Here is a 24,225-nt window from a genome sequence, read left to right as displayed (position 1 = left end):
GGTCTTCAGTCCACGCTGAAATATTAGCAAAGAGGGAGCAGTTCTCAATTCTAAGGGGAGGGCATTCCAAAGTTCGGGGGCCAACACAGAGAAGGCCCTCTTCCTGGCCGCCGCCCCTCACATCTCTTAGTGGCGGCACAGTCAAAAGGGCCCCCCCAGATGATCTAAGAGCCCAGGCAGGATTGTAAGGAAGGAGGCGGTCCCTCAAATACCCCGGACCCGAGCCGTGAAGGGCTTTAAAAGTCAAAACTAGCACCTTGAATTGGGCCCGGAACAGAACCGGCAGCCAGTGTAGCCGCCAAAGCAGCGGCTCGACAGAGTCAAACCAATGTGCCCCAGCAACCACACGAGCAGCCGCGTTCTCTACTAGTTGTAATTTCTGGACTTTCTTCAAAGGCAGCCCCACATAGAGTGCATTGCAATAATCTAATCTAGATGTCACCAGGGCATGGGTTACTGTGGCCAGGTCCACACAGCTCAGGTACGGTCGCAGCTGGCGAATCAGCCGAAGCTGAGCATAGGCTCCCCTGGCCACTACCCCCACCTGGGACTTCAGGTGCAGCTGTGGATCCAGGAGAACCCCCAAGCTGACTTAGCTATACCACTGTATTATTGCACATATGGAAACTTGAATAAGATTTAAAGAAATCTGGAAATGCTTCCACCAAAGTAACTCCCACCAGAAATTACAATGTTGTAGTTCATTGATTTATTCATACGGGCTTTTCCACCTTTCATATGCACCTTTCCACCTTCTATGAGATCCTTGAGGTGACTCATGCTTGGTTAAAATAACAGCTTACCCAATTCGGCTTTAAAAAGCACAGCAGATGGAGGTGGTGATTCCTGCCTTGCTGGTGTTCCAGCTTTTTATCTTCCTCCTCAGTCAGTTTGTTGTGTTTCTCTATGAGGGAGGGGCACACCTGCTTCAAAACATTTAAGCCGCTTCATCAAAAGTTACCTTGGATGGAGGGGATTGTAAGAGAAATTAAACAACAAGACACTGAAGAAAGAAAATGGATCTGTTTATTAAGACCACTCTTGGACAGCGTTCCCCCGTGAGAGGCTAGTCCGACCCTAACACATACAGAATACATGACTTTTACATGTTTTGGGTTTGAGGGGCAGGACCAGGTGAGAGGAAACATGTTCATGACCTTGCAAGGAGGCAACAGAAAGGGAAGTCATCAATTAGTTTAGATGATGATGCATGACATGAGTTGGCTACCAGAACACAGGATAGTAGCTATATTGAGAAAAGGTGAAGACAGAATAAGGCAGTACCAAGAATACTGACAGGAGGAGAGTTGGATTTCTGAAGAACAAAGCACACAAAGATAGGTTTTTCTACCATCTCCCATCTTACACACAGGCCCCTTATCCAATGTCTAACCTCGAAAAGCAGATGCTTACTGAGGCTGCCTGTCTCTGAAGACAGTCAGGGAGAGCTCACAGCGTACATGCTGGGCTCGCCTGAAAGGAATTGCTTAACTTTGGGTCAAAAATGGACACTGCCAGATATGAGTAATGGTGATCTCAAGATAATTATGTTTGAAAGCAAGAGTCTGCAGTCCTTTGCCTGCCCATCTTTGAGAGAGACCAACCCTCCTCCTTTCAAGATGGCAAAAATGATTATTGATCCTCCCTAAGATTCAGCAATACAGTCTTACTGTTGATGAAACCGGGAAAAAGGGTCTGATCTCCTCCCCAGAGAATGAGGCTGGGGGGAAAGAGAATATCCAGTTATCTGTGTCAGCATCAACAAATTCCACACGTCCCTCTTTGTAGTCAAGGAACACCCGGATCTTTCTGAGATCACGGCTTCCTGAGGTCAGACGGGTATTCACAGGGGGAGTATAAGCACAAACTGCATGAGGATCGGATGGGACCTTGCCCACAGCCCAGATCCCCTTATCAGGACTAAGGCAAATCCCTTCCTTCCTCTTGACAGTATTTCTTGCAACCCCCACAGCCCAATGTTCCGCATTCTCTGTCCACAGCGATGACTCCACCTGCACTTCCCAGCAGTGTTTTCCTGAAGTGAATCTCTCATGGCCCAGCACACAGGTTGTGGAACTAAATCTCTCAGGGTTGTCAGGCAGTTTCAGACAGTAGTCTCTCCATGTCACACTCTTCTCATCTGCAGACACATCCAGATGGCGATGTGCTGTGTTCGGATCCAGAGTCACACTCTCTGCAGGACAGAAGAGAGAAACAGCAGATGGTGTCAGGGAAAGGATCAGCCTCAGATGCAGGGCTGTTCTTGTTGGATTATACTTCTGGCCCAGTCCTATCACTCAATTGTTTGTCCCACTGTCATAAAAGACCCAGTAATGGCATGCAGAGCTCACAGCGCTGCCAGACCAGTCCAAGCCACCACTGGAAAGTAGCAGCCCCATTTGGAACTTGATGGCTGCAAACCATGGCAGGGCATTTCATAGATGGGGAGGAGGGGAGCAGAGGGGGTTTCTGGGCAGATTGGAGGAGGGCAGGGGGTGGTGAGTAGGCTGGAAGGTGTGGGTCTTCACAGCAAATGGGGAATACTAGATCTTTGCCAGATCCTGTTCCCCATTGTTCAGGCCACTCAGTTTCCTTTCTATCCTCAGATGTATGCCAGCTTTTAGCTCTCAAGAAGACTCATAGACCCATCAGGGGGAGTACCCAGAGAAATATTTTCTCTCATATCAAGCAGGCTAAGAAAGACTGAGGAGCCTGACGGCAACAACATTAAAGACAATAAAAGCTTCTTCAAATATGTTAGAAGCAGAAACAGGTCGCTGGAGAGTGAAAGAGGGAAAGAGGTGATGAAGCAGGAGATTTCTGCTGCCCAGCAGGGAGAACACACTGTGAGCCTCCAAACAGCAGCAGGAGGCTTGGCATGGCAGGCAGAGCTGCAGTGCGCAAAAACCACACGCTAGGAAAAGACGTCCCACCTGTCCTGAACATCTTATTGTTGTTTTGAGGCTTGCAACATCCTCCAAACCCGGAACTAAGTGGCGGCGACATCACTGCGTGACGCATTTCACGTCACCGCTACTTCCTTCCGGGTTCAAAGGGCATCACAAGGCAGGTAAGTTTGGGAAGTGTTGCACTAATGGGCAGTTGGGTCACTAGGGGTGTGCTGGCCACACCAGGTGACGCACGGGGGGGTGACACCACTACTGGCCCAAATTTGTAAAATCGTGCGGTTTAGGAATAATATCATGTTATGCATCATTCGATGTGTAATTTCATGCGGAATACAATGAAATAAAACAAACTGAAACATCTCTATTACATCAAAGGTTATAGCTAAAAAACAAGAGGGGCAGAGCGATTATGAGTTGCCATGCCCACCGCCCAGGGTGTTCCCACACCCACTGCATGGGTGGAGGTCCATCATGGGGGTGACACACTGACTTCCTGCAACGGGTGACATTAACCCTAGTCATGCCACTGCTAATGGGTTCTGAGCTGTCTGTGACAGAACAGTGAGAGATCTCTGGGAGGCTAGTGGACAGTTCAATGAGAGTGTCAACCCAGTGGCAGCTGTGAAGGCCAAGTCCATGATTGGGACGATTAAAAAAAAGAGATTGAGAATAAAACAACTAATACTTTTGTTCTGTGTTTGCTTCTTGGGGATACTACTCTTTTGCTGTGGAGGAAGGGGTTAAGGCGCCTCAGTTCCTTTAATTTGCTGATCAGATGTGCCAAAGCCTCCTTTGCAGTTCTCCATTAAGAACATAAGAACAGCCCCACTGGATAGGCCATAGGCCCATCTAGTCCAGCTTCCTGTATCTCACAGCGGCCCACTAAATGCCCCAAGGAGCACACCAGGTAACAAGAGACTTCATTCTGGCACATTCTGGTGAAGAGCAGAAGTGATTGTGAGGAGCTCCAGAAGGATCTCTCCAGACTGGCAGAATGGGAAACAAAATGGCAGATGCACTTCAATGTCAGTAAGTGTAAAGTCATGCACATTGGGGCAAAAAATCAAAACTTCACATATAGGCTGATGGGTTCTGAGCTGTCTGTGACAGATCAGGAGAGAGATCTTGGGGTGGTGGTGGACAGGTCGATGAAAGTGTCAACCCAATGTGCGGCGGCAGTGAAGAAGACCAATTCTATGTTTGGGATCATTAGGAAAGGTATTGAGAACAAAACGGCGAATATTATAATGCCATTGTACAAATCGATGGTAAGGCCACACCTGGAGTATTGTGTCCAGTTCTGGTAGCCGCATCTCAAAAAAAGACATAATGGAAATGGAAAAGGTGCAAAAGATAGCGACCAAGATTATTACGGGGCTGGGGCACCTTCCTTACGAGGAAAGGCTACGGCATTTGGGCCTCTTCAGCCTAGAAAAGAGACGCCTGAGGGGGGACATGATTGAGACATACAAAATTATGCAGGGGATGGACAGAGTGGGCAGGGAGATGCTCTTTACACTCTCGCATAACACCAGAACCAGGGGACATCCACTAAAATTGAGTGTTGGGAGAGTTAGAACAGACAAGAGAAAATATTTCTTTACTCAGTATGTGGTTGGTCCGTGGAACTCCTTGCCACAGGACGTGGTGATGGCGACTGGCCTGGACGCCTTTAAAAGGGGATTGGACAAGTTTCTGGAGGAAAAATCCATTACAGGGTACAAGCCATGATGTGTATGCGCAACCTCCTGATTTTAGAAATGGGCTATGTCAGAATGCCTGATGCAAGGGAGGGCACCAGGATGCAGGTCTCTTGTTATCTGGTGTGCTCCCTGGGGCATTTGGGGGGCCGCTGTGAGACACTGGAAGCTGGACTAGATGAGCCTATGGCCTGATCCAGTGGGGCTGTTCTTATGCCCTCCCCTGCACCTGGCATTCTGACATAGCCCATTTCTAAAATCAGAAGGTTGCACATACACATCATGGCTTGTAACCCGTAATGGATTTTTCCTCCAGAAACTTGTCCAATCCCCTTTTAAAGGCGTCCAGGCCAGACGCCATCACCACATCCTGTGGCAAGGAGTTCCACAGACCAACCACACGCTGAGTAAAGAAATATTTTCTTTTGTCTGTCCTAACTCTCCCAACACTCAATTTTAGTGGATGTCCCCTGGTTCTGGTGTTATGCGAGAGTGTAAAGAGCATCTCCCTATCCACTCTGTCCATCCCCTGCATAATTTTGTATGTCTCAATCATGTCCCCCCTCAGGCGCCTCTTTTCTAGGCTAAAGAGGCCCAAATGCTGTAGCCTTTCCTTGTAAGGAAGGTGCCCCAGCCCCGTAATCATCTCTTGCATGATTTTTGCATCTTTTGCATGAAGGTGTTCTCTTTTACACCTTTTCCATTTCCACTATGTCTTTTTTGAGATTTCCCCATTATTTCCCCATCCACTTTAGTGCTCTGCTGATACTTACCTTGGCTTAGTCCTCCCTTCAGTGACCCTGTAGTGTGGAAGAAAGTTTGACAAATTAAAGGTCAGATCACCAAACCCAAAGCAAAATATGTCACTCCACCACAAGGTCCGCATCAGCTTCTCGAGAGTAACTCCCCAAACCTTCTTCCAGACTTCAAATGCTCACAGACATTAATCTGGGTATCTTTACATCAGCCTTGTGGAAGAAGCCAGACTTCTCACCCCCATTTGCAGATCTTTGTAGCTCTGTTCAGAACTTATATTGTGAAACCACTTCAACACACTCCTGAGACCCTCTTCACAGATATGGTATTTCTCTGTACAGATAGATGCAGCATTGGGGGGGGGGGGAGAGCCTCCCATTAGGTGCCAGCATTGAAGATCATACAAATGCTGTATGTAAGGAACACTTTGGGTTTGGGTCACAGCAAGAGAAGAGAAAGCTGGAACACTCAGGCACCCACAGAACCTTTGTGTGGCTTCAATGAAAAAGCACGATGGAAGTAAAAGTTTAAATATTGCTATCTTCACAGGGAATGAGGATGTAGGTCCTCACAGATACTGGCTTTTGTTCCATGCTTGCTTTTGCATCAAACTGGGGCATTTATTCACAGAGAGACTCTTTGTCAGTCTACCAAGCAGGCTCACTGTGACAAGCGCTTTTCTTCTGGCAATGGGATGGACAGTAGCCTTGAAGGGAAGGGACAGAGAGCGGGAAACATGGTTGAGAGACTGACTTCTCAGGCATCTTCAGAATCATTTCAGAGAATGTCACCCTTTAAGGTTCTGACTTCCCTTGCCTGCAATCCAGAACAGGGGCATTCCTGAGGAACATAAGAAACTAACGGTGCAATCCTAACTATTAGTTAGGCGGGTGCAAGTCCCTTGCACCAGTCCAAGAGGGTAACAAACATGCCATAAAGTACATCTGTGCCTCCTTGTGTGTCGGCTAGGCTGGCGCAGGGACTCGCACCAGTCCACGGTGGCTGTATCCAGCCTCCGCACCAACATGGACAGGTAAGGCTGTGTCGGCCGAGCTCGGACAATGTAGGTGTCTGGAGAGCGGAGAGGAGGTGGAAGGAAGGCAGGTCTGGGACCCCGCAGTTATGCCAGATCCCAACCCTGTTTCCCAAGCAGCACGGAGTGGCTCCAAGTCACTCTGTTCTCCTCAGACTTGAGTCAACTCCTAAAAGGTGGTGCAGGTGCAAGGAGACCCATTGGGGCTGTGGTGGCTTATCCGGGGGTAAAAGGAAGAGTTTCCCCTTGCTTCTCGCTGAGCCGATTCTGGCCCCAATCTTGCACTGGGTACAGCGCAGGCCTCCTGGACTGCCTGTTGCAGCACAAGATAGGAACTGTAAGTGCTTCTAGACCAATCTCAAACCCCATCCAGATCAGGATTATGTTAATCATAGCAACATCCAAGACTGGATCCATTCCCCAGTTGTGCTCCAATACCTTCAAACTCTTCCATGACTTCTTTAAGAACTGATGTTTTCAGAGAGTCCTTTTTGAATCTCCATTCCAGCCCCGAAGAAAGCTCCAGCTGATGCCTTGTTTGCCTCTCCAGACACCTGGAAGGAAATGCATGGAAACTGATGAAAAATACTCTCTACCACTTATAATGTAGCCTGAAACAGCAGGTTGAAAACTAAGTTGAGAGTAGATGTACTCATGGATCTTATTCATAAATGACTTGAAGTTTGGGATAGACAGCAAGGTCACCAAGTTTGTGGATGACATGAAGCTCTTCCAAGTGATGAAGACCAGAAGGGATTTTCAAGAGCTCCAAAAGGATTTCTCCAAACTGGGGGGATGGGCAGCTCTTCAATGTATGGAAGTGTGAAATGATGCACACTGAGACAAGGAATCAAAAACTCACATGTAGGCTAATGTAATGCTACTCAAACTGTAGTTCACAACCCTATTTTTAGTGGGTCATGAAACTGACAAGGAAAATGTATTGAGCCCTATGGAAACAGAGCAGCATTTGCATGTTTCTCTGCAAGTAGGTGGACATGCCTCAGTGCACTTCGAAGGGCAGGCTGAGGGGAACACAATGTCACCAGCATGGTCCCAGTCCGATGAACATAGGTCCCAACAAACATTCAAGAAGGACTTCCCCCTCCTCCAAGCTGACAAGGAAATTGTATTGAGCCCAATGAAAAGCAAAACTGAGCCATACATGTGCATTTCCTCATGAGTAGGGGACTGTTTTTCGGCTGTTATTGAAGGCCAGGGGAAGGGAAATGCAAGGCCACCAGAGAGGTCCTGATCTGATCAACATGGAGATCAACAAATACTCCACTGGACTCCAATCCTCAACCCACCATAGTAATAAGGATTAAAAAAAACAGAAGCTTGAATTGCTGGTAATGTAAAACGATAAAGCGATATTAACCCTGACTAAGTGTCATTTTAAAAAGTGGTTCCTAGTGCTAAAAAATTTGGAAACTGCTGCACTAATGAGTTCTGAGATGTCTGTGACAGATCAGGAGAGAGAACTTCAGGACAGCTCAATCAAAGTGTCAACCGAATGTGCGGCAGCTGGGAAGAAGGTCAATTTCATGCATGGGATCATTAAAAGAGGGATGGAGAATAAAATGGCTAATATTATGCCATTGTGCAAATCGATATTAAGGCCACACCTGGAGTATTAGGTCCAGTTAAGGTCACCACATCTCAAAAAGAACATGCTGCAAGAGGTGTAGAAGAGGGTGACCAAAATGATTAGCGGGTTGGGACACCTCCCTTATGAGGAAAGGTTTGTGGTTTGTGGCATTTGAGGCTCTTCAGTCTAGAAAAAAGGCACCTGAAGGGGGACATGATTGAGAGCACAATCCTAACCAGCTTTCCAGCACTGACACAGCTGTGCCAATGGAACATGTACTGCATCCTGCAGTTGGGGGACAGTCATGGAGGCCTCCTCACGGTAAGGCAATGTTTGTTCCCTTACCTCGGATCTGCATTGCCCTTATATCAGTGCTGGAAAGTTGGTTAGAATTGTGGCCTGAGTCATACAAAAGTATTCATGTGAAGGATAGAGGGATGTTCTTTTCCATCTCACACAACACCAGAACCACAGGATATTCGTTAAATTTGAGTAGCAGAATAGGCACAAAGAAATATTTCTTTATATAGTGCATAATTAATTTGCGGAACTCCTTGCCACAGGTTGCAATGATGGTGTCTGGCCAGGATACCTTTAAAAGGGGATTGGACAGATTTACGGAAGAGAAGTCCATCATAGGTTACAAGCCATGACGACTACGTGCAACCTCCGGGTTTTAGAAATAGCCTCTCTGCCAGATAACCCACTGGCTTCCATCACCCCTCCCCCCATTCAGCTTTGTACCCACTGTGGACAGGAGTGCATGGATAGAGGGAGTGCATGGTTAGGCAAAATCCCTGGATGGCATTGATTAGCAGGCTTCATCTTGCTTGAACTCCTCATGTATGTGATGTCCTTAGAAAGTAAACATCCAAAGAAGGATTATGCAAGTGATATATAAATCAGGCCAGGGGATTTTCACACTGCAAGGAAACTGTTTGGGACCCTTGCCAGTGTCCCCAGAATGAAATGATTTCCAATCTTTGATTGTATCTGATAGAATTCGTGACCCTGTTTTTCAGAATTGTTTGTTAAATATGGGACCTCTTTCAGAACAAGTGATGGAAGTGGGATTGCAAAAAGCCACATACCTCTTCAAGGTACCTCGGATGTCCTAAAAGAAAGAATGAGAAAAATGACTTGAAGATACACAAACAGAATAGACAGGGTGCTGCAACTTGTGTTCTCTTATGTGAATCCATCTCTTTTTACTGCCTCTGGATAACCATTTTTTCCCCCCAAGGATCCTCCCCCTTGATTTGCAAGGATCTGGGGAACAATTTGTCTGAAATCTCACCTGCAGAAAGGTACTCGGTGGCTGCTGGCACTTCCCCTCCACATCCTTGATCAGGTCACTGAAATGCAAGATCTCCTTGGAGAGTCTGGTCATGTTTTCTTCCTGCCTCTTCTTCATCTCCTCCTCCAGATCAGCCAGCCCCGACAGCCAGAAGCGCTCTTTTTTTTCAAGAAACTTGTGCATTTCCTTGAAGAAAGATGTGATCTCCTGCTTCTCCTCTTTCAACTGTTTCTGATAAGGATACAAGAGCAAGGAGAGAGAGATGGAACTTGAAATTCAATCAAGGGAAATTAATGGTATTGGAAACTCAAGTCAGTGACCTGGACTTGAGATGTGAAAATGTGTAATTTTTGCTGACTCTGCAACTTGTGAGTCCTGTGCATGGAAGACTAGAGTCAGAGCCCCCCCCCCACTCAGCACTAGTCCCTACCCATTCTGACTCGAGTCTGCCTATGTCTGGGGGTGCTTGTTTACTGTTTCTGCACCATGGATAACATTGTGATGCCAGCATTCCGATTTGGCAAACAGAAGGGAAGTTTCACCTGGGAGTCAGGAAAGGGTTAATGTGAGCAGGAGAGGGGAGGTGAACTGGGCTCTCTTTTCGCATCTCTGATAGGAAGGAAGGATCATAGAACAAAGGATGGGCATTCTCATATTTCCATTGGCTGAAGGGGGCAGGAAGAGGAGCCAAGGGGGTCCTGCCTTATGATCGGCTTGAAAAGCCCAGGGAGAGAGAGGAAGCAAGGGGTTCATAGCGATCACGTTTGCAGGCATGGCTGGTGGGGAGGGGCAACCCTCACTGAATGACCAGCTACAGTGGGACTACTTCTGAGTAGAGATGCCAAGGATTGGGTCATCCTAGTAAGACTTACAGCTGCTGTTCATGACCCTCACCCCTATCACTACTTCTCTCCCACAGTACCTCCCACCCTGTTCACAGATGGAAGGGGAAATACCATACAAACTGGGAAAAAGCCCTACTATCTATTACAGGTTAGGCAGGCAGAAGCAACAATAGCTTTGTTATTAGAAGATCAGCAGCTCATCCACATGAGTGTTGGCAACCTTCAGTCTCAAAAGACTATGGCTCCGAATAGTGGCTCTGGAACAGCATCTAGTGTGACTGAAAAGGCCGATTTGGGAGTAACAATCTCTTCCACACTGGGAGCAAGTGTAGTCTATCCCTGGTGTGTCTCCCTGGCTACGGGCCTTCCTTCTTTGCCTCAGTCTGTTGGGCGAGTGTCTCTTCAAACTGGGAGAGGCCATGCTGCACAGCTTGCCTCCAAGCGGGATGCTCAGAGGCCAGGGTTTCCCACCTGTTGAGGTCCATTCCTAAGGCCTTCAGATCCCTCTTGCAGATGTTCTTGTATCGCAGCTGTGGTCTACCCATAGGGTGCTTTCCCTGCATGAGTTCTCCATAGAGGAGATCTTTTGGGATCCGGCCATTGCCCATTCTCACGACATGACCAAGCCAACGCAGGCGTTTCTGTTTCAGCAGTGCATACATGCTAGGGATTCCAGCTCATTCCAGGACTGTGTTGTTTGGAACTTTGTCCTGCTGGGCAATGCCGAAGATGCGTCAGAGGCAGCGCATGTGGAAAGCGTTCAGCTTCCTCTCCTCTTCCTCTCCTGTTGTGAGCGAAGAGTCCGTGACTCACTGCAGTACAGAAGTGTACTCAAGACGCAAGCTCTATAGACCTGGATCTTGGTATGTTCCGTCAGCTTCTTGTTGGACCAGACTCTCAAACGTGGTAGCTGCTTTACCGATGTGTTTGTTTAGTATCGAGAGAAAGAGTGTCGGAGATCGTTGAGCCAAGGTACACAAAGTCATGGACAACCTCCAGCTCATGCACAGAGATTGTAATGCAGGCAGGCGAGTCCACATCCTGAACCATGACCTGGAAAGAAGATACTGCGAAGGTATGCAAAGGAATGCTCTTCAGAAAGTGTATGAAGGCTCAGGCCTTAACAACTGTTCCCAATAGGTCAGTTCTGCGAGATGGAACTTGCAAAGGGTTAGAGCTGCTTATGAATGCTGTGCTAGAAAGGGTTAGAGCTGCTTATGAATGCCATGCTAGAAATTATGGAACTGCTGAACTGGACTAGGAGAAAAAATGAAAGACCACCATGGGCCCTGGGAGATTTTTTGATTGGTGATACTAGAAACAAAGATGATTCCCCCCCCCCAGACCTTGCGGATCACTTCTCAGGGTCTTGCAGACCACCTGTGGCATGGACCACAGGCTGGGAACCAGTGCTTTAAATGCAAGAAAGCTGGGCACCTAGGAAAACGGTTCGCTCAGTCTGGTGAGCTGAATTGGGGAAACAAGCATCAAAAGTGCCAAGAGAAACAGCCAAGAAAGCAGCTGACAAGTCTGTAGATGATGCGTGGGATGCTTGCTTGCAAGCCGCCCAGGACAACACAGCACATGGATAGGTATATCAATTCAGGGGCAACAAGTCACAGGACCAGCAACTTGGAATTTTTCACAGAGATTGACCAAGATGTAAAGAACCAGGTTTGCTAGCAGGTGGAAAATTCATCACAGTGCAGGAATTGGCTCTGGAGTTTTTTAGCTGTGGAATTGAATCAAAAGGAGCATGGAACGTCCTAGATAGAAGTCTTCCATTAGTGAATAGCCTAACAGTGCAATTCCAAGGAAGCCACTGCACTATTAAGAAGGGGGCAGAGATTATAGCCAGAGGAATTACAGGTGGCCACCTCTAGAAACTTGAGCACCACACAGAGCAGGCAAGTCTCAGCACTCAGCACAAAAAGTAAAAAGCTTCACAAGGAGTTTGCAAAGCAGAACCCTACTGAAGACCTGAAGAAGCCACTATGTCACACAAGCATGACGTGTGCAGGCTGCACAGATGGGAAAGCTCTGTGTGCACCACGTCCACAGAGCAGTCAGAACATGACTACTTTGGAGATCATCCACAGCAACATGTATGGACCAGGGAAGACTCTCACATCACATGGGAACAGATACCTGCTGACATTCATTGACTATTTCTCCAGTTATACCATCTGAAACAACAAAGTGAAATGCTTGGCAAATAGTGAGAGTCTGTGGTCATAACTGCAAACACCTACCAGGCGTTCTTGGCTTTTCTGCTCTTCAGCCACTTTCTGCTTCCCCATCTTCTCTCTCTTTATCTCCAGAGACTGCAGCAGGGGCTGGATTTTTTTCTGCACAACAGAGAAGGGTTTAGGAAAGGAAGGTTACCTGCTAAACTGCAGAACAAGCATTGAGAGCAGTCATTTTTAATCACTGTGCAGCAGCACACTGGTATACCGCAAATGGTCTGCAGGTGTGCCACGGGAGTTTGGGGGGAGGGTCATTTATGAGTAGGGTTATTGGGGGAATGTGAGCCACAGCATGGTGTGCCTTGTCAGTTGTCCAAAAACTGACGGCATGCCTTAACACTTTTAGTACCTTCTCAGTGTGCCATGAGATGAAAAAAATTAAAAATCACTGATTTAGAGAGATGTGCCACTTCAAAAAGTATGGACTAAAATGAGGGCCTAAGAAGAAATGGGTTATGACTAATATGTTCCCTAAGGCAGTGGTTCTCAAACTCTCTAGGAGTAAGTTCTTGGGGTTTGCAGGAGGCAGCAATGTGATCCCCAGAATCGCATCGCTACGGGGGCTGCAGCGACTGGCATTTACTCAGTCCCTGCAGCAGTCCCTGCAGCAGCTTCCCAGGAGTGCAGGGAGTCCTGCACAACCTTCTACAGGGCTCCCCAAAGCTTAAAAAGTGAGAACACAGCAATTGCACTCCACTACTGCAAAACTGTGTTCTATCAAAAGCTATAGCCAAATAACCAGAAAAAGAAAACACAACTGACTTATGTAACAAAATGGATTTCCTTAACTCAAAACTGACCAATGAGTCTGAGTGTTCTGAGCATCAAGGTGTTTAATAAGAGCTAAAAAGGTGTTTAATATGACACAGCATTTTTTATTTAAACAAATGTAAGCCCCACTCCTCATCAGAGGAGTCATCAACTTAAAACACACACCTTCATGGCTAAGCTTCTGGCAACAAAAACAAGAAAAACCCCACATAGACTGTACTTAACAGTTCATCAAAGTCCTGGTGAAACAAGCAGTTTGTTGGCTGGCATCCAAAATTTGACAGCAAGGGTGCCCCCCACACACACACACACAATCTGCAGGGCAGAGAATTGCAAAGGAAAAGTTTCGTTTCTGGTTGCAAGATCCCTTGAAGCTACAGTGCTTTCCTACCTTATATTCTTCAACAGCCTCCTCCACAGGAATCACCTGATGCTTCCCGTGTTCTTGGTCACACACCACACAGATGGGGGCTTCATCCTCCCTGCAGAAGAGTTTCAGGGGCTTCTGATGTTTCACACACGCTGTTCCTGCACTATCTATGGTCTTAAATATAAAGTTAATGAATTTAAAATTATCTTGTATGCAGAAGGTATTTTGCTATTTATCTTTACCAGTGGCTCTCATACATTTAACACCAGGACCCACTATTTAGAATGTTGGGACCCACCAGAAGTGATGCCATGACCAGAAGTGACATCATCAAGCAGGAAAATTTTAACAATCCTAAGCTGCAATCCTACCCACACTTACCCAGGAGTAAGTCCCACTTACTATAATTGTTAAAAGCACCTACATAGTAGCCTGTCAAAAGTACAGGTCTGTAACATTTCCCCAAATGCAGTCACATACCATGGCAGCATCAAGTCTAATATATTAAAAATAAAATATTGAAATGAATGGGGACCCACCTGAAATTGGCTCATGACCCAATATGGTATGTGACTGGTATGTGGTTGCATTTGGGGAAATGTTATACTTCTGCACATTTAACAGGCTACTATGTAGATGCTTTTAACAATGACAGTCAATGGGACTTACTCCTGGGTAAGTGTGGGTAGGATTGCAGCCTAGGATTGTTAAAAATTTTCCTGCTTGATGACATCACTTCTGGTGGGTCCTGACAGACGCTCATTCTAAAAGGTGAGTCCCAATACTAAAAGTGTTAGAACCTCTGGGGCAGGGGATGGTAGCAATGCGATTGCAAGGATCGCATAGCTGCCGGGGTCAAAAGGAATTTCTTGAGATTTACCTAAGCCAGCACTGGCCTCCAGATGGTGCAGAGAGCCCCATGGGCACCTCTGCAGGGTTCCCCAAGTATCCACGAAGCTAAAAATAGCTATCGCAACCCACTTCCAGTTTTGTGATTGCAACCCAAAAGTGGGTTGCAATAGCTATTTTTAGCTTTTTGGAGGCTTGGAGAGCCTTGCAGAGACATCTGTGGGGCTCCCTGCACCCCCCCTCCAGGCCATCGCTGGCTTAGACAAGTCTCAATAAACCACTTCTTCCCCATTTGGGGGGGGTAAAGGGGGTAATTTGCACCTGGGCCCAGGATCAAAAAGGAGACCTGGGAGCCAAAGGAGGGGGCCCAGAAATTTCCTGGGATCTGATATTTTCTGATCTCACTCAGACTTACTCCCAGCGCAAGATGCTGGGGGTGGTACTGAGGATGTGCAACAGAGGCTGATGCTGCAAGCCATACTCACCGGGCCAAGGAATACATGCATGACACTGCTTAACACAGTGCCAAAACTGGGAGGTAACTGGTCTGCTACAGTAGCTTTTTGGTTTGCGGATCTGCTAACCATCAAGGAGCGTATAGGAGCTCAGGGACACAGCTGGGGGACTACAGCTGCTGCAGAAGGAAGTTCCGGGGTATACGGGACACTTTCCATTCTAGGGTGAGCCTAAATACGATGATGCTAATTTCCTGCAATGATTTTCTGTATTTAAAAGATTTTAGAGAAACTTAAAATTTTGTTTGGTTTTCCGTATTACTGTATCTAGCTGCTGACACCATGTGGGTGGGTAAACCCAAGCTCCAAAGACTTTTCCAGTTGTTGCTGCCCTCCACTGCCCTATTTACCCTTCACTACTCCGATTTTGCCCACCCCCATTGCCACTCTCCCCTCACTCTGTTTTTCCCCTCCCCTTTTGGGAAAGGACCCAAAACAAACTTTGTACCCAGACAAAATTTTTCTCAGAGGTCCTGGGGAGGGGATCATCTTCCTTCCTCAGCAGGAGGGATGACTGTAAGGTGGAAGATTTGGCTGGGGGGGGGGGCTGCAGGGTGCCGACTTGCCCAGTGCAGGGACAGAGTCCTATTTTCGTTCAGAGCAGGCAGGGAAAGAAGAAAACTTTTGAGCTGCCCTCACTCTGCTGGTAGGATCTCTCTGCTCTTTTGCTCCCCTCCCTCTTACACCTTCATGGCAGGCTGCAGTTCAGTGTAAAAAGATGTATGTGAAACACAAATGAATTTTGCGGTTACCCTTGGGTCCAAGCCCCAAGATGTTTCATTATGTAAATGCAAATATTCCAAAATCCAAAACACTTTTGGCCCCAAACATTTCAGATAAGAGATAACAGTACATCTCTATTCTGGTTCGCCAAAGTTTGGTTTGTGTTGGTACAATGTTCTTAACTGCGTATTTCTTTTTCTTTAAAAATAACAAATAAAAAATAGAAAGAAAAGTCATAAAAACATAAGAACAGCCCCACTGGATCAGGCTAAAGGCCCATCTAGTCCAGCTTCCTGTATCTCACAGTGGCCCACCAAATGGCCCAAGGAGCACACAAGACAACGGACACAACCTGCATCCCAGTGCCCTTCCCTATCAGAGGGGCAATCAGAGGCAGCCTACCTCTAAAACTAGGAGCTTGTACTGTACATAACTACAATGACTTGTAACCCAAGATGAACCTTTCCTCCAGAAATTTGTCCAACCACCTCTTAAAGGCATCTAGGCCAGATGCCATCACTACATCCTGTGGCAAGGAATTCCACAGACTAATTACATGCTGGGTAAAGAAATATTTTCTTTTATCTGTCCTAACTCTCCCAATTTTAGTGGATGTCCCCTGGTTCTGGTGTCACGTGAGTGGGAAAAGAGCATCTCTCTATCCACTCTTATCATTCCCAGGCATAATTTTGTAAGTCTCAATCATGTCCCCCCTCAGGCGTCTCTTTTCTAGGCTGAAGAGCCCCACACGCTGTAGCCTTTCCTCATAAGGGAGGTGCCCCAGCCCAGTAATCGTGGTTGCTCTCTTCCGCATCTTTTCCATTTCCACAATATCCTTTTTGAAATGTGGCTTTCCCTGCCTGCTTGAAGTCCTGCTGAAACAAGCATTGGCTTACACCCAAATTCTGATAGCAGGGCCCCCCACCACTACAATGCGCAGGGCAGAGAATTACAAACCTGTTTAGCTCCTGGTTGCAGGATCACTTGGGAAAGAATTGTGCTTTCCTACCTTGTACTCTTCTGTAGCCTTCTCCAGAGAAATCACCTGATGCTCCCTGTGCTCTTTGGATTTTTGACACACCACACAGATGGGGACTTTATCATCCTTGCAGAAGAGGTTCAGGGGCTCCTGGTGCCTCTTGCAGGCTCCTCCTGCACCTTCTGTCCCCTTTGCCACCTGGAGACCGGATTTCTTGCTGATTTCTGCAATGTTTGCCAGTTTCCTGTTGGGCCTGAGATTGTTCTGCTGAACAGGTTCTCTGCACTCAGGGCAGCAGCAGGAGCTTCTGCCTGGCTCCCCACAGGACTGGGTCAGGCAGGCTCTGCAGAAGTTGTGCCCACACTCAGTGATCACTGGATCGGTGAAGTACTCCAGGCAGACAGGACAGGTGGCCTCCTCGCAGTACTCCTTGACCAGGCTCCCAGGGGCTGCCATGGCTGCCTCTGCCTGCCTTGCAACCAGTTTCGTTTCTGGTCTGAGAGCCTGACTAGGCGTTTCCTTTCCTGGAGCTGCCTCTGCGGGGGGAGGGGCTGCGCTCATCAGGAACCCCAGCATGACTCAGCAAATCAGCAGGAGATTTCCCACAAGGGGGCTGGAGCCATTCTCCGTTGATAAGGTCTTTCCTCCTCTTACAGCTGCATCCAGGCTGGTTTTATGAACCCATTGCAGCCCCAAAGGGATTTCTTGGAGAACCAACAAGTGTGTTAGAACAACTACTCCAAAATGCAGGGATTTTCTACCCATAGTAGTTATTTATAAACCATTTAGTTATTTGATTTTTCTCTGTAAACCGCTTTGTGATCTTTTAGTTGAAAAGCGGTATATAAATACTGTTAATAATAATAATAACAATAGGCATATGAGAAGACTGTAATTTCTGTCCTGTTTTTCCTCCTATTAGTTCAAGGAAATGATTTCTCCGCCCCCACCCACCTCCCCAATTTATCCTCAAAACTTGGCTGAGAGGTAGGAACTATCCAAACTTCAGTTTGCCAGTTGTATGGTGTGGGGGGGATTCGCACTCAGCTCTCCCTGCAACAGTAACTAATCAGACACTTTCCTACTACACCACCCTGGCTCTGCAGCTGCAGGGATAGATGCTCAGCTAAATATGGCCATGTTCATTCTTGTTCTTCTCTGCTTCTGACTCCTGGCAGTCCTTCCCCTCCCCTGAATGTACTGCGTGTGGGTTGCTACGCATGGAAATGGATCTAGGATGACTGAGGTTCAACCTCATCACCTGGGGAGGCCACTTCACCTGCCTCAAGGCTGGCCAGTCCTGACAAACACAAAATACTTTGCTCCCCATTTCAATGCAGATATTATTTCATGCTCTCTGAAAAGGTAGATAGGAACATATCCTTCTGGGGGACTTTTTCCTCACCCACTACATATGACATAAGAACATAAGAACAGCCCCACTGGATCAGGCCATAGGCCCATCTAGTCCAGCTTCCTGTATCTCACAGCGGCCCACCAAATGCCCCAGGGAGCACACCAGATAACAAGAGACCTCATCCTGGTGCCCTCCCCTGCATCTGGCATTCTGACTTAACCCATTCCTAAAATCAGGAGGTTGCGCATATGCAATCATGGCTTGTAACCCATAATGGATTTTTCCTCCAGAAACTTGTCCAATCCCCTTTTAAAGGCGTCTAGGCTAGACGCCAGCACCACATCCTGTGGCAAGGAGTTCCACAGACCGACCACACGCTGAGTAAAGAAATATTTTCTTTTGTCTGTCCTAACCTGCCCAACACTCAATTTTAGTGGATGTCCCCTGGTTCTGGTATTATGTGAGAATGTAAAGAGCATCTCCCTATCCACTCTGTCCATTCCCTGCATAATTTTGTATGTCTCAATCATGTCCCCCCTCAAGCGTCTCTTTTCTAGGCTGAAGAGGCCCAAACGCCGTAGCCTTTCCTCATAAGGAAGGTGCCCCAGCCCCGTAATCATCTTAGTCGCTCTCTTTTGCACCTTTTCCATTTCCAATATGTCTTTTTTGAGATGCGGCAACCAGAACTGGACACAATACTCCAGGTGTGGCCTTACCATAGATTTGTACAACGGCATTATAATACTAGCCGTTTTGTTCTCAATACCCTTCCTAATGATCCCAAGCATAGAATTGGCCTTCTTCACTGCCGCCGCACATTGGGTCGACACTTCCATCGACCTGTCCACCACCACCCCAAGATCTCTCTCCTGATCTGTCACAGACAGCTCAGAACCCATCAGCCTATATCTAAAGTTTTGATTTTTTGCCCCAATGTGCATGACTTTACACTTACTGACATTGAAGCGCATCTGCCATTTTGCTGCCCATTCTGCCAGTCTGGAGAGATCCTTCTGGAGCTCCTCACAATCACTTCTGGTCTTTACCACTCGGAAAAGTTTGGTGTCGTCTGCAAACTTAGCCACTTCACTGCTCAACCCTGTCTCCAGGTCATTTATGAAGAGGTTGAAAAGCACCGGTCCCAGGACAGATCCTTGGGGCACACCGCTTTTCACCTCTCTCCATTGTGAAAACTGCCCATTGACACCCACTCTCTGCTTCCTGGCCTCCAACTAGTTCTCAATCCAAGGGTTTCAGGAGGGCATTCTGGGGGTGGGGTGAGCAAGAGAGGGTGGAATGGGGGTGGATCATGCCCACGAGGGGGATGAGATTGATGGCAGCAGTGCACACTGTATCCTACCCTCGCTCCTAAGCCTCAGAGTCCTACATGGGCTGCTCGGATTTGCGCCAGTTAAATACCATATCCCCTTACCCCAAGGTGACCTCCAGCGTGCTCCTAATCTGTGTTGGATACTGTGCAAGCCATTGTGACCTGGCTGTACCAGTGAAGGTTAGAATTGCATTGTAAGGTTGCAATCCTATCAACATGTACCTGGGAGCAAGCTCCATTGACTATAATGGATCTTTCTTCTCAGTAGACATGCATAGGATTGGTCTCTCAGTAGGAAAGATGCCACCAAGCCCATGAGGAGCCCATCATGCATGATGTGGAGACAAAGAAGCTCTAGAAGGCAAGATGCTTCCTCCAGAAAATGAACATCTTTCCCAAACGAAGAGAATGTAAAGGACCAGAAGCTCTGTCAAAAGAAATGTGTGCTAAAAATATGGGATGCCCAAAAAGAATGCAAGGGGCCCATTACTGAAAACCAACATTAATTGAACACTGGGCCAGGCAGAATCCATGCAAGAAACCTCGGGGAACACAAAAGTGAAATTGTTGATCTTCTATCAAAAATACGTAACTTTAGATCACCCTATGTGCCAAACGAGTAGAAGGTAGCCAATGGACCAATACTAAAAGCAGTCCAGAGGGATTCAGGAAATCACAAACCTGTCAGATTAACCCATTTCTGCCCTGCCTACAGGTGTACGCATTTGATCCCTGTTGCGTATATGCAGTGTTGGGCAGAAATGGCTTAATAAATGTTTTTGGGTTAATGGGTGGATAGCATAACCAGATATATATGATAAAAGTATTCAGCATCTAGAGTGAGTCTTGCTGGAGGAGAATCTGCGTGGCTTCTACTTGATAAGGCATGTCCTGTTTCATTAAGCTTCTAGGTGTCTTTGAAAGTGTCAACAGACACGAGGATGAAGGAGACCCAGTTGATGTATGGACTGTACTGCTGGTCTTATTGTTCTTGTCTATTTTATTGTTTTGTATGTATTTTTTAGTGTTGTTAGCCACCTTGGGTGTCCTTGGGGAGAAAGGTGGATTACAAATCCAATCAATCAATCAAAAAGCTTTTGACAAGTCCCTCACCAAAAGCTGTTGAATGAATTTAGCAGTCATACAATGAGCAGTCAGGTCTTTTTATGATTGGTAACTGGTAAAAGAACAAGAAGCAGAGAGCAGGAAAAAATGGGCACTCCTCAGGGAGGGAAGTGAGAGATGCTGCCCCCAAGGTCCTCTATCAGGGTCAATGCCCTACCTGTTCATAAATGATGCGGAGTCTGGGATTAAAATGAAGTGGTCAAGTTTGCAGACAACACCAAACTACACAAGGTTGTAAAAACTAAAGCAGTTGTAAAGAGCTCCAAAAGGGAGGGGAGGGCAGCCAAATGACAAATGCAGTTCAGGGTCTGTATCTGTAAAGCAATGCTCACTGGGGCAAACATATCCTGACATCACATATTCATATACGTGATGTGTCTGAGAAGTTGTGATAGACAACTCAGTGAGGGCATTGTGTGTGGTAGTTGTGAAGGCAAATTCCATGCTAAGAGTAATTGGGAATGGAATTGCAAATAAGACTACTAAAAACACATTGCTTCTGTGTAAATCTATAGTGTAGCTACATCTGGAATACTGTTGCCCCTTCCCCATCTCAAGCCTCCTCACTTCAGCCTTCTCTCTCTGCTGGAGGGAACCTGGAGAGGGAGCTCATGATAGAACATCTGCTTTGCATGCTCAAGGTCCCTGCTTCAATCTCCAGCATTTTCAGGTAGGGCCTCTTGGAAACCCCAGAAAATTGTTAATACTCGATGTAGACAGTACTGACCCAGGAGGACCAGTGGAGTGACTCAGGAGAAGGCATCTTTCCAGGTTCCTTCACTCTTGAACTTGCAATGAAAGGAAGAACGGAGTGTCAGCTCAGGACATTCCTAAGAGATCCTTGAGGCGGTTCACATTTAGTTAAAAAATATAAAGATTTGCAAATTGAAGTCAAATGCCTACGGCAGAAAAAAGTTAAAATTGTGCCAATCAATGTTGGCACTCCAGGCGCAATACCAAATGATGCAGAAACCCATCTGAACAAAGTAGATGTGAATGAAACCCACTCCCCCACTTTTCCTCTCCATCCCTCTTTTTCTTTTCCATCCAGGGAGCCGGAGGAAAAGGAGGAGGCAAGTACATAAGAACATAAAAAGAGCCCCGCTGGATCAGGCCAAAGGCCCATCTAGTTCAGCTTCCTATATCTCACAGAAATTTGTCCAATTCCCTCTTAAAGGCATCTAGGCGAGATACCATCAGCACTTCTTGTGGCAGGGAGTTCCACAGGCTAATTACACACTGGGTAAAGAAATGCCTGAGTGGATGGACAGAGATGGGCTCCCCCCACACACACACACACCAATCAGCTGCCTGACACAACCACATCAGTTAGCCTCATGGATGGGGTGGCCCCATCCATTCATTCCTGTGCAGTCACTCTCCAGTCTTCTCTTGTGCAGCTGAGCAGGGCATCCGGGGTGGGAGCTCAGTTGCTCTGTTAGTTAAAGCACATTGCCTTGATCAAAGAAAAAAGATTTGTTGGGGATGAAAATGGAACAAGGGAAATAAACACAGAGAAATGCTTGAGATGGCAGACAAAGTTCCAAAATAAAGTCAGATTTTAACAAAGACCTCTCTACCTCAAGCATCCACATACAATAGCAGTATCCTTCTGGCATTGAAGGGAAAGATCTTCCTAGGAGTAACTCCTTCCTACCTGGCCAGCATCATGGTTTGCAACTTGGTTTGGCTGACATCTTGCTAAGTCCACCTCACATCTTGCTGTCTCTGGCTTCTATCTGCACAGGTTCTGGAGCTGGACCCCTCCACCCAAGTGGGCTTCTCTCTTATCTTAGGGAGCCTAGCCCCACCCCAAGCTCTGAAAGGCTGGGTTTAATTTAACTGATATTCTCACTCTGAGTGTGAGCTAGATTGTGATCAAGACTCTACTTCTCTGGTGATAATAGGCAGTGGTGTTGCTCACGGGGTGCAGGGGGGGTGCAGGCCACACCGGATAATGCACACAGGGGGGTGACACCACTACTTGCAAAATTTTTAAATCTTGGTACTTTTGAATAATACCATCATGCTATATATCAATTGATGTGTAAGTTCATGCAGAATGCAATGGAACAAACCACATTGAAATTTCCCTAAGCCAGTGTTTCTCAAACTGTGGGTCGGGGCCCACTAGGTGGGTCCCCATTCATTTCAATATTTTATTTTTAATATATTAGTCTTGACGCTACCATGGTATGTGACTGCATTTGGGGAAATGTTACAGACCTGTACTTTTAACAGGTCTGTACCTGGACCTGTACTTTTAACAGGCTACTAGGCATATGTTTTTAACAATGATAGTAAATGGAACTTACTCCTGGGTAAGTGTAGGTAGGGGTGGGTCCTGATGCTAAATGTATGAGAGCCACTGCTCTGTCCTATCAAAAGTTATAGCAAAAGGAAAAAACAGCAGGACACTGCACAGGAGGAGGTCCATCATAGAGGTTACACACTGGCCCCCCACACAGGGTGAAACAAACCCCAGTGACTCCACTGATAACAGGCAGCACTGGGGCTGCAATTGACATCTGACAGAAGAAGGCTGGGTGTGATGCATGGCCCAGAGCTCTGGTCAGAATGCAGAACTTGACAGGCTGCTTCCTAGGTCAGCCTCTCTATTCAAAGAGAGCTGTCATTTAGGGGTGGAAAGGAGTTTTTCTCAGGAGAGGGATGAGCTTTCTCCAGTTGCCCTAAAGAGAGCCTTTAAGCTACTTGAAGAAAAGGTGAAATAGAAATTTATTTATTTATTCATCAGATTTATACTCTGCCTTTCTCCCCAAAGGGCAGCCAAGGCAGCAAGGTAATTCCTACCTTGTAGAAATGAATTCATGGTTAATTAAACCTTCTTCATATGCTCAGAGGTACTTTTGCTCTTCCACAGGTTCTAAAGCTCATCTCTGGCAATCATTGGCTCAAGAGAAAGATTGCAAGGAACAATTGCTGCTGTGGACAGCAAGGAGGCAATGAGAAAAGCAACATGATGCTGGCAGTGGAATAACTAAAGGAGGGTGCAAAGCAATAAGTTTTGGAGGAAGTCTCACCACAGGATGCAAGTGGCCCTTCACCACTTGCACACTGCGGTGAGGCTCCCTGCAAAACTTAGTGCTTTGCACCCCGTCTAGCTATGCTACTGGATCCAGGAAAACGAAGGCCTCCTCTGGCCACAGATTTGGACCTTCCCCTGCAGTTGTCCCTCCCTACCTCAAACCTCCTCACCAGCCGTCTGTCTCTACAGGAGAGAAAGCTCATGATAGAACATCTCCTTTGCAGGCACAAGGTCCCAGCTACAATCTCTGGCATTTTCAGGTAGGGTCTCTAGGAAACCCTCAATCGACCAGTAAGTGTTCTATGAATCACTATGGCCTAAAAATGACCCCTGGTAGAAGTCTTAGTAGGTTAGATGAAGGTTTCTTAGATGTTTAATGATACACACGCGCACACTGGAATCCCCTTAGATCACAGGAGTAGTCTCTGCCAGCTTACATAACACTGATAAGGCAGCAGCTCAGTTAGACCAATGAATGCTCCAAATGCGGGAAGCAAGCTTTGGAAAGATACAGAACCTTTCTTGAGACATTGATAGCCAAAGCTGGGGAAAAAAAAAAAAGTCCATACCCGCACTGATGCCCACTTGATAAAATTCTGCAAAAAGGGCTGTAGTTCAGTGGTAGAGTCCCTGCAGAGAGAAGAAAGGGGGAAGACTTTCCAGCTCTGTGGCTGAGCCTTTGCAGTCCATTTGGGTAGCTGTTTGAGCACCAGGAAGTCTTCAGAAAAAGACTAGAAATTATTATTATTTTATTAATTTATATCCCGCCTTTTTGCCCCATGG

General features: G+C 46.8%; 2 protein-coding genes across 2 annotated transcripts in view; one reads left to right on the top strand and one right to left on the bottom strand.

Annotated features, from left to right (window-relative positions):
- Positions 1–24,225, top strand: part of LOC136641548 (zinc finger protein 91-like) — a 543,065-nt gene that overhangs the window by 267,184 nt on the left and 251,656 nt on the right. The gene's annotated exons all lie outside the window — the stretch shown is intronic.
- Positions 1,005–17,064, bottom strand: LOC136641551 (E3 ubiquitin-protein ligase TRIM7-like). Its single transcript, XM_066617434.1, has 8 exons — positions 16,615–17,064; positions 13,540–13,692; positions 12,384–12,479; positions 9,287–9,517; positions 9,081–9,103; positions 6,837–6,952; positions 5,383–5,409; positions 1,005–2,194 (listed from the first exon to the last, which is right to left on the bottom strand). The coding sequence occupies exons 1-8, from the start codon at positions 17,038–17,040 to the stop codon at positions 1,653–1,655; spliced, it is 1,614 nt and encodes a 537-aa protein (XP_066473531.1). The 5' UTR covers positions 17,041–17,064; the 3' UTR covers positions 1,005–1,652.

Source organism: Tiliqua scincoides, chromosome 2 (genome assembly GCF_035046505.1).
Source record: "Tiliqua scincoides isolate rTilSci1 chromosome 2, rTilSci1.hap2, whole genome shotgun sequence".
NCBI lineage: Eukaryota > Metazoa > Chordata > Lepidosauria > Squamata > Scincidae > Tiliqua > Tiliqua scincoides.
The sequence above is the reverse complement of the archived record's forward strand: the minus strand, read 5'-3'. Positions and strand labels throughout refer to the sequence as shown.